General features: G+C 43.6%; 1 protein-coding gene across 1 annotated transcript; it reads right to left on the bottom strand.

The window, feature by feature from the left end:
• Positions 1-203: 203 nt before the first annotated feature.
• Positions 204-5,187, bottom strand: LOC106805839 (corticotropin-releasing factor-binding protein-like). Its single transcript, XM_014807597.1, has 5 exons — positions 5,122-5,187; positions 4,480-4,687; positions 3,478-3,659; positions 1,606-1,720; positions 204-1,198 (listed from the first exon to the last, which is right to left on the bottom strand). Exons 1-5 carry the CDS (start codon positions 5,173-5,175, stop codon positions 1,065-1,067), a joined length of 693 nt encoding a protein of 230 aa, XP_014663083.1. The 5' UTR covers positions 5,176-5,187; the 3' UTR covers positions 204-1,064.
• Between the last annotated feature and the right edge of the window lie 6,199 nt (positions 5,188-11,386).

Below are 11,386 nucleotides of genomic sequence, written 5' to 3' on the forward strand. Positions count from 1 at the left end.
TGGATCCGAAGGGTTCCAACCTTTCCCCAGTACAACCATAGCCCTCGTGTGGCATTATTATGTGTGCCCAATATTTCTTCCTTGTTATACGTAAAATTATCGGTATCATGTCAACCTAAGTAACCGGTCCTATTGGCTGCATTAATAGCATGTAAGACAACAAAAGAAAAGTAGCAAAGCAATAAATAATAAAACTTCCAGAATAGCAGTTAAACATATAGGTTTAAATTACAATACGCTTCGGTCTGTTATCAAACACAAGATATAGTAGAAGCATACGTTGAGAAAACACACGGAGCACGCTAGTAAGAACGCAATTCTAATCGTATTCCAATGATGTCATAGTTTTCCATTCGTGCTCTAAGCTCGGCTCATTAAACATTCACTCTTACACGAAAACACAAGAAATCCATGTATTTTGTTTTACGTTGCGTTATTTTGGCGCGACGAAACACATACCAGCCGATTCACATTAGATCGCGATTGTGGAATAACGTGTAAATATGAAATCCATCTAATGGCAATAATTATATATCAGAAGAGATGGTATAGATATAAGAGCCCTATAAGCATGCATTCAATTGCAATATAACAACAGCTAAAAATATGCGCCGGCAATATTCAATTTTAGTTTACAATGAAACTTATGCACACGCGACCTATTCAGGTTAATCGCACGAACAAATGAATAAATATGCAAATTACAGTTAACGCCGTAGGGTGAAATGCTTTAATAATGTTCATCAAAAGACTCACTCAGTACATATAACATGTGAACGCGTAGTTACAGAACGCCAATTGGCTGACAACACTGTAAACGTTTATGCTATACGCATTACTTGTGCCATTATATAATCGTTGCCTGTCATCATATGAACGTCGGATAGCATCTAGATGATCGAGAGTTCGCGAGAAATAGCGAGAAAGTTACGAACCATAAGCGTACAGTATGATCGTAACTGTGTATATAATACCAATATGCCAGGGATGGCTAAAAACATTCAATAATTTGCGGGTAACGTCCGTACGGACTGAGAAATTGTGAAGCGATGCTTTGTACCATTTCACGGTGTGCAGGCGGAAATCATCGATTCTCCCGGCTCCAATATCGCGAATTCAAAGTCGACTGAGTTGTAGAAATCACCGCTTGACACGAGACGTACAACCGAGTTTCCGCAGCCAAGTGGCACTTCCAGTTCTGTAGGAATTAAAAATAATGCATAGCACTTTGCTCAGTACTAATCATGAACCTTGCTATCGCAAGGGTATATGTAACATTATTATTACAATCAGGCTTCAGAGTGGTAAAAATATATACGCGTACATAATGCCCTCGGTGGCATTTCAGATGAGAATCATCTCATTATTTATTACAAACTGACTGTAATCTTGCCAAGTAGGGAAATATTTGCTCAATAGTGTTTTTAGGTTGTATTTAATATACACAGAACCCATATAGCATCAACAGCTTGCTCGCTAACCGTGCTGGTCACCGGACGCTGTTAACTTGACTCATGATTCTATGAACCCTTATATGCTGAATAGCGATGTGACTAAATAAAAAAATTGCCTATAGAATGGATAAGCTATTCAACATGAACTTGCTTTTTGTGGTAGCAGTTGCAACTCCACACATTTGAAAACTGTAGCCCATTTTCTTCGGATCCAAGCCATTGCCTGCCCTGAACTCGACGTAATCTTTCATTCCGCGCTTAGCGCACTAGAAAAATACGTCATACTATTTATTTATGATTCACCAACGCGATTGATCTTTAAAATATAAATCAAAACAGTGTACAAATCCGGACGATAACGAAATAAACTCGCAAAATGATGCAATTGAGGATGCAAAATTACGATACAAGTGAAGTATCGTTGCAGCAATGTATACAACTCATGTACTTTTTGCCATGCTCGTTCGGTATGCAGAATGCTGACATGTATGCAATGTGACAAATCAGCAGCTAGTCAGCTGCTAAGCTGGCAATAAACTTAATTTTATTTCTAGTGCGACTACGTAGCTCGGTACTAACTATCCTTCTCAGTGCTATTATAAAATGGAATAGAAGTGCAATGTATCTACAATCCGGATGCTACGAACTACATAGAGGGTTACCAAGGCGTGTTTTGCGTGCACGTTTAGCATGATCAGAGTGAGTAGGCCTAGTGATAGTGCTGACTATAATACTAACTCAGCTGCGCATGGTGGTGATAGCAGTGTCAGTGCTAGTATGGGTTGTGATGGTAATAGTGGTGGTGGTGGTGGTGGTGGTGGTGGCGCTGGTGGTGGTGGTGATCATGGTAGTGGTGGCAGTGGCGGTGGCGATGGCGGTAACGGCGACGTTGGTAGCGGTGGCGGCGGCGGCGGCGGCGGCGGCGGCGCGGCGGCGGGGCGGGGCGGCGGCGCGGTGGTGGGGGCGGCGGTGTGGCGGCGGTGTTGGCGTGGGGCGAGGGCGGTGGCGGCGGTGGGGGCGGGTAGCGGCGGTGGCGGCGGTACGGTGACGGTGGCGTGGCGGCGGCGGGCCGGCGGTAGCGGCGGTGACGGCGGTAAGCGGTGGCGGTGGCGGCGGCGGTGCCGGCGGTGGTGCGTGGAGCGGCCGGGGCGGCGCGTGGCGGCGCGGCGCGGTGGCGTGGGCGGCGGTGGCGGCGAATGCGGCGGTGGTGGCGCGCGTGCGGCGTGCTGGCGGCGGCGGCACGAGGTTGGCAGTGGCAACGCGGGCGGCCGGGCGGGAAGCGAACACGCGGCGGGCGGCGGCGGCGATGGCGGCGGCGATGGCGGCGGCGATGGCGGCGGCGGCGGCGGCGGCGATGGCGGCGGCGATGGCGGTGGCGTTGGGAAGTGGCGGTAGTCATTATCGGTATTGGAGATAGCATGAATGATGGCGGCGTTAGTAGTGATAGCGCTGCTGCTGGTAGAGGTGGCAATGATCGTGCTGGCGGTGGAGGTAGCGGCGGTGGTTGATAAATTAGCTACTCGCAGTGCAAAATTGCTGAGGAGTACGAAAATGAATAATTTTATGGGCTTTCGTGCTAGTACTCGAGGTTATCGAGATCCGATCAAGCTGTAGTGCAATAGGTGCCGAAATACAGACAGCTTTGGGTACATACCACGACCACCGACCAGGGTCGGGTGGTACTACTGCCGCTCTGCATAATAAACGTAAGATTAGTATTTATATATTGAGTGCTCACGATATCCGCACACATACATAGCATAACCGGAATACATGTTTGTACTGAACACGTAAGACCCATAATACGGATTCCAGCTGGTACGCGCTATCAGCCAGCCTTCGTATCAAGATTACATGAATATAGAACAACGAGTAATTATAACTCATCAAGAATATTCAATAAAACGTTGAATAGTTTACCCATAAGAACAGTTATAGCGATTCGCTGGAGGGTCGCGGTAGCCACGCATTTCACCTGTCGCCTATTATAGTTCAGGGTTTGAAAATCTCAGCTCATGCGTACCTGTCCGAGTATAGGGGATCGCCGCACCTGGGCGGCGACACCGGTGTACTCCCGCTCGCCGACAGTGAGCTCGCGCACGCGCACTCGCTCCGGATAGATCATCGAAAAGCTGCAGTTAAGAGCGCGTCCCCAGTTTCGAAGAGAGTAGTGTCCGTTGGGCAATCTGGCGATTACGTTGCACGCTAGAAAGGAAAATGCGCTACAGTTAATTAAATCTGTGAGCCCGCGTGTCGGGTTCACGTGTTAGCTGCATGCAATCCTCAAAATAGTTATGAATTCAAATGAAGGCACTGCGGGTTACAATCCGGCTGTTATTACACTGGTTGTAGTTTGTTATTTATAGACACAGATGTACATCTTCCACTATTATGGCTTATTAAAGTCGTCTTAAGTAACATATTTAAACAGACAAAAAAAACCTATATACTTTCATGTGCAACAAGAGGGAAACCTTATTGTTAGACTAATATCGAATTTTGGCGAGCAATGCGAATGTATCAAGTACGCCATCTTGAAGTGCGGAAGACAGCAACGTATTTCTTTTTGTAAGGTTGCTAGATATGTGTTTACATAATATCAGGAGTAGATAATAGGGAACCTATTATCTACTCCTGATAATATATATACATATATATGCGTGCGTGCGTGCGTGCGCGCATGTCTGTGTGTGTGCGCATGCGTGTCTGTGTTTTTGTGAGAGCACGTCCGTGGGGTGGGTGTGGGTGTGTGCGTGCGTGCCCACCTATTGATGCGCGCGTGGGCATGGGCGTCGGCACGAGTTAGTGCGTGTGGTTGAAGGTGCGCATGTGCGTGCTTGCTTACGTATACACGCGCGTGCGTGCATGTTGTGTAGTACTGCTGCTGCAGCCACGTACGTGCTATTTTTAATAACTACTTGTCGTATGCAAGAAAGGTATTTTTTATATAATTCGCATTGGTAGTACATAAACAGGAAGTCAACGTATAAAAGCTCATATCTGGAATCATCAATGCACAACATACGTTTTGGGTTTGGAACGAACTTCACATGAACGGAAAATCCACCAGCCACAGGAATCCGGTGCTGTACCATCGCGACGTTTTGAGACGATATAAATATTTTATTCGGCTTGTCGTCACCGCAATACGTTTTATAGCGCCTGTCAAACTCTTGAGGGTGGTCTTCCTCGTTTGGAAAGAGCTGCCCATCCAGCTCCCAGCCGTCAAATACCTGGAATGTGAGACAGTGTCATTTTAGTCGTTACACATATAATTGAAGTTATCAAGATAGTAATAATGACATTTTATACACATTTTGTATATATATATATATATAAAGCAATTAAATAGTCTAATTTCTTAAGTTATAGATAGATAAACCTGTAAACTTGGCTATAACCCTGGAATATTTTACTGCTTCCTGTTTGCCATAAAGGTTCAAACGTCCATGTCCAATGGATTACGTTTATGTCCAATTTCACATGCGTATGATTCATTCTGTCCTATAATTGTTAGTTAAGTTTGGGATAACAGAAGGATAGTGAGTAGTAGACAGGAAATGGACGCAATCGCAAAGTATTTGAGTTAATAGCAGTCAATGAATAGATGTATAGGAATAAGGATGAGTATAGGAAGTTTATTTTTTGTAGGGTTGGATATACTTACCCCAAGTAGTCCATCTTTAATGCAAGCGACATCAACATACTTGAAATCCAGCATTACAAATTGATTAGGTTCACCTATTACGTAGAGGCCGCAGACCTGGTCTGAATCTCCAGACATGTACCAGTACGTACCTTCTCGACTGACGATGGATATGCATTCTACAAAAGCAACAATATGTAAATTGTTATAGCTGTTAGAATTGCTGTATAATGGCGTAATTTGCTGGTTATATCGTTTGCCCTGCGCATTCACGGGCTCTCAATTTCACTTGCCCTTAAATAGTTAATCGGCCTGAAGATAAATGCTTTGTGCAATCGATTAGGATAGACTTAATGTTATTGGATAATTACCTCAATTGCACGTTCCAAAACTGCGTTGTAGCTATTTCATAAATGTACACGAGTGTACAACGATGTGATTTACAAAAAAGAAGGAATTGTAATAAATGTGGCTGAAATTGGAAATTTATTATTCCTTTCTCATAACACTGACGTACAATAGCATAATTATACCGATCTATTTTTATGCACATGAACACAAGTCACCTTGATTTATTTGTATGGGAAATATAAGACTTACAATTAAATAGTGCAAATATTTAAATGCCGAAATAAGCTGTTGCAGCCACTGATACGGAAATCTACTATTGCAATAGTCATTATTCGGCCAGATAAATGATCAACGTTCAATTATTCACCTATCAATGACTTCAATGAGTAATGAGCAGTAACGTGCTAAATTCGACCTATTTCTCTGTGCATGTTACATTCACTTAAGTTATTACGTGGGATAAATTATTTCTACCCAGGTAACAAAATTATTTTTGAGTACGATGGCCTACCATATGCGATCCATATAGTCGAAATTGCAATATTGACTAAAAACTAGGATATAACGGCAATAGATACTACACCTAGAGACTTTGATGCATGCGAGACGTCGATATTACGCGTCATCAAGGCTGATTACCGATAAATTAACCCGTTCCTGCTGAAGTAGCGAGAGAAAAATGGTTCATATCAAGTTCTGCGATCTCCTGTATGGTAATTTCAATACCAAGGCAAATACACAACAGCCAACTGGTGCAGCCGCATCATCGTTGAAATTGCAGCCGTGCTCGCGCAAATGAATGTTCTATGTGAACATGACATAATATGATATATATATATAATATTATCTATATGTGTTATCTGTGTTATATTTTCAGGATCATGTACGTGCAATAAAACTCCAGTTTATTCAGAATCAGCCACGTACAATACTATGATATATGATATATATATATATATATATATATATATATATGATATATATATGACCTATATATATATCACTACAATGGCGACACAGCACACTCGAAGCGGCGAGTGCGGGATCGGCTAGTTCTGCATTAGTTTCTGTGAAAGCAAGTTGATATACAGTGACACAACAGTGGAAGTGTAATTGAGGGGTAGTATTTGTGAATGTGCGTTCATATTATTTTCAGTTTTTACTGACTCTTTCCCAAGTGACTGTGGTTTGAAACATTCGACCCGACACTTTCACTTTGTAGTCTAAAAGCTTTGAATGAACGTATTTCTGAGCAATGTTTTTACCTATCACACATATATAAGCAAGTACAGACATGCAATGATAAAATAATTCATTTTTGCCTGATTTTATATTTGCCGCTTGAAACTTCGATGGAAGGTACCTTTAATGCGACTATTTTTCCTTTCTTAATTAATTTCTAATATGCTTATGAGGAAACGGCCCGCGGACTGTAATCCGGCGACGTGGCGTCCATGATAAATTTGTCAACACGTGCTGTCTGTCAATTCTTATAGCGAAACCGTAACATGCAGTGCGTAGAAAGATTGCAAACAACGCGTAAAATGCAAGCGTACTAACATATTTTGTATTACTATTGTATACAGATAGGTAGTATTGAAAACTACGAAACTGCAATACTCGCTTGAATTTTACGGATGATGAGATAAGGGTTAAATCCCCCTCTCAGTATCTGCGAAACCTCCGCCACAGCTTAACAGTCCCCTCATATATCTAGATATAGCTATCGATCTAATTTGTAGTTGGGTTTAACGCGGCGGTGACACATCATAAACCCCTACAAAGAGAGAAAGCGAAAGCGAAACGAAGCGAAGCGGTTAGAGAGTAAACCGCTACACTACGATCAAGGATGAGAAATCCTTCAACAAATTCCTGGATCCAGATCTGGATCCGGATCACCACCAAAATATAATCGATTGGTTCTTAAGGAGGGTAGGCCTACAGGGGGTTGTCTTTCTCCCGCCTCCCTTCCCCTTTCCTAACACCTCCCTCCCCTGCCCCCTTATCTCCCTCCCTCAACACCTCCAGGATCCTTTATATTTTTATTTTTATTTTTTGAATGTCACTTAGTTTCTCTGACAGTTTGCGTAATAAATGTATTTATCCTGTACAATGTATTTTCTCATGTATTTATTTTTCGTGCTATGGATTTCTTATAGTTTTTCCTCTAAAAACTAAGTATGACTCTCTCTCTTCTCTCGTCTCTCTCTCGTTCTCTCTCCTCTCCTCGGTCTCTCTGTCTGCCGGCTCGTCCTCTCCTCATCCTCTCTCGCGGTCGCTCGTCTCTTTCTCGTCTCGGTCTCGGTCTCCTCTCTCTCTGCTCGCGTCGCCTCGTCTCATCCTCTCTCCTCACCACTTCTTCCTCTCTCTCATCCTCTCGCCCACTGGCGCTCTCGTCCTACTCCCGCTCCTTCCGCCTCATCGCTGCTCCGCCCCCTTTTCTCCCGTCATCCCGCCCTGCTTCTCCCGTTTCCCGTCCCCCCGCTTCTCCGCGTGGACACCAACCCGCTTGTTAACCCCTCGCGTTATTGGCCCAGGACCGAACGCCGTCAAAATCAAAATCTGTCCGTAATTTTTTTTAGATATCCGTTGATCAGACAAACAAACCAACAAACCAACAAAACCAGCAAACACACAACGAACAGGGACGAAAACTAACCTCCTGGCGGCAGTAATGGAGGAAAGGCCAGCATGTAAAGTATGTGCTATGTGAAATATTAACTATTTAAACCTCAAACCATACATTATACCAACAAAAAATGCACGAAAGTGTGAGCGCTTACACATGTAACGTCACAACGCTCCTATTCGTTACATTTGAGCACACTAGCATGCTTCATACATTAGCATTTCTCACGCTATTCTTCGTCAACCAGTTCGGAATCAGACGTGAATGCCGGTGTGAACCGAGTGCTCACTCCGATACGCCTTGTAAAAAAACAGTAAGCCCTAATCCCGCACATCTTAAACCATTTTAGCATTTGCGTCTATGCGAATATAATCGGCATCCTTAATAGTTTTTATAGAAAAGTGATGGGAAGGACTGCGGTTGTCGCTATTCATACTTGATATTTTGATAATATATATTACTATAGTACTATATATATATAAATATATACTGCGAGGTACTCCAGTGTTTGCTACAGGGCATTGCATCGAATACGATCCGCAAAAAATAAAAAAGAAGGGGAGTGAGGCTGCAGAGGTTGGGCTGGGAGCTGCTCATAATAAGATCAGGGAGAGACAGATCTGGGCCTAGTAACGTGGAAGGGAAAGCTACATTTTGATATAATAATTTTTGAGAAGACTGCCTCGTAATATGGCAAGAACGGCCTTGTAAATTTTAGCAGAGTACCCTAATTACCGTTACGACATGCCGCTGTGTGTTGTGTGTGTGGTGTGGTGTGTGTGTGTGTGTGTGTGTGGTGTGTCCGTCAGTGTGCGCGCCGGCGCTTGGCGGCTTCGTGCGTACGTGTGCGTGGCTGCGTGCTGCGTGTGCGTGTGCGTGTGCGTGTGCGTGGTGCGTTTGGCGTGTTGCGTGTGCGTTGCGTGTGCGGGTGTGCGTGTGCGTGTGCGTGTGCGTGTGCGTGTGCGTGTGCGTGTTGCGTGTGCGTGTGCGTGTGCGTGTGCGTGTGCGTGTGCGTGTGCGTGTGCGTGTGCGTGTGCGTGTGCGTGTGCGTGTGTTATATCGAATATGTCGAAAACGTTATAAATTCAGTGCTGCCCTTGACACCCGGTTTCGGGCAACATTGATGGTTTCTAGGGAGAAAGTTGCTTGACTTAGCATCTGCCACCAATGATTTATTACTCATTATCTCAAACATTATATTAAACTATAAATAACTGTCGTCCATGGTTGCATTTCTATACATCTAATCATAATCTAGAGATATAGACAGGGATCTACGTTACACAGAATCTTTTTCTCCATATCGTAGCGGCCATCAGTGGCGAGAAACGGTGTTCATGTTAGGTGGAAATATAACATAGCGCACACATAACACAGACACGCGCGCGCGCGCGCGCACGCACGCACACACACACACACACACACACACACACACACACACACACACACACACACACACTCACACACACACAAACTAACCTATTTATCTATATTATAAAATTAACTTTACTATATATGCGAGACTGGATATCGGGGATAACATTGATTTTCTCAGTCTACAAAAATCTATGTTGCTTGAACAGTAAGACAACTATTGTTTCCCTATGTTTAAAATTATAAATAAATAACACAAATACCAGTGCCGATATGCCAGTAGATTTTGGTAGCGGCTAGCAGCTATCCACCAGGCAGAATATAAGCGGTACATTCTAGTCCGGAAGCAACGGAACTGGCAATTTTACCTCTACCGGAATATCTCTCTCACTATTGTGATATTTTTTCTTTCAGCTCCTCGTGTGAAGGATGAAGATTCGTAGCGATATGTTCCGAGAGTAACTTACCATTCCACATCCTGCCGCGCCACCTTCTAGACTATGAAAAAACAACTTGTTCTGCTAGCATCTATGACAAATACGACATACGCATATACGCTCTCCTATGACACTATTTGTCATAGGAAGATTCTTCCTATGACAAATATTGGCGAGTCAACTTCGTTCCATTTTACAGCTGAAATTCACTGCTTGCGTTCATAATAGCGCTATGATGCGCACAACACATACAACAATATTTGTCATAGAAGAGCGTATATATACGTATGTCGCATTTGTCATAGATGCAAGCAGAACATGTTGATATCCCCCCTATCGAGCACACTTCCTACAATGCCGCGCAATTCTTTAATGCGCGTAGTGTTGCGATTTAACACCAACAAGTGCCATATCGTGCAGTCCCCCCGCAAGACAAGGCTGATGTCATACACATGCATGAGATTAACGCTATCCTCCAATGTGGGGTAAATTTGAACGCAAACTAGGCATAACATTAGCAAACATTTTTAAGTTGGGCCTGTACATTATTTCACTAAGCGAACAAGCAAATTGCACCTTTGGATTAAATAAACGAGATCTGAAGTACCAACAAAAAATGTAAAATCAACAGCATACACGTCACTCGTTGCGTCCAAGCTAGAATATAGATGCGCTGCTTAGGCAAAAGGTATTGTAGTTGTTACAATTACAAAATATCTCTTTTTACTGTGTATAACCACGGTTACACGTGATTTAAAGATAGTCTATTAATAGCCGTGTCCTGTTCACAACCCACTATATTTTGAAGCATATTATAATTATACACATAATTTTTTTTATACGCACATACACGTATAAAGGCACACGAACGTGCACGCGCTCACACACGCACACATTCATATACGCACTGGTGCGCAGTATACACGCACGCACAGAGAGACAGTAAGACTGAGCGAGATAGACATAATAAATAGTTCTAATATCACACGACTAGGCCTAACGGGACCTCACATGGTTCGAATTTTGTTTACAAACTACCCATTCGTCGAACTGGCGAAACGCGGTACGAGTATACGCGGCAGCTAGTATTGCACGTTGATTGCGGTCACTTACCTTGATCGATTGCAACGTTGAGCGCGGAAAGGTGAACGACGGCACCAGGAGAGCACATATCGAAAGCAATTGAAGTGCGTTCATGGTCATTGACACTGACAAGTATTGACACTGACAAGTTGGTCATTGACAAGTATGAAGCTGAAAATATCGAGTAGCAATCGCTCTTGTAGTGTCTTTATCTTGCTTCACCGATCTAGTGTGTAAATGGCAATCAGCTCAGACTGTGGTAGTTTCGGGTCGCGTCAACAGTTGCTACTCCCGCGCGTGCTCCGTAGCAGTTTATATAGCATAAATGTCACCTGTAATATATTGGGCAATCACGCTCTCTCTCTCTCTCTCTCTCTCTCTCTCTCTCTCTCTCTCTCTCTCTCTCTCTCTC

Source organism: Priapulus caudatus, unplaced genomic scaffold (genome assembly GCF_000485595.1).
Source record: "Priapulus caudatus unplaced genomic scaffold, Priapulus_caudatus-5.0.1 Scaffold129, whole genome shotgun sequence".
Taxonomy (NCBI): Eukaryota; Metazoa; Priapulida; class Priapulimorpha; order Priapulimorphida; family Priapulidae; genus Priapulus; species Priapulus caudatus.

Bases quoted from the DNA above. Each gene is read 5' to 3' on its own strand.
- LOC106805839 (XM_014807597.1), bottom strand. From the start codon at position 5,175: ATGCTGGATTTCAAGTATGTTGATGTCGCTTGCATTAAAGATGGACTA. The intron at 3,660-4,479 runs GTATGTTGTGCA...TTTCCTTTCTAG, and splicing joins GTTCGTTCCAAACCCAAAAC to CGTGCAACGTAATCGCCAGA. The intron at 1,721-3,477 runs GTACGCATGAGC...GTATTTTTCTAG, and splicing joins GATCCCCTATACTCGGACAG to TGCGCTAAGCGCGGAATGAA.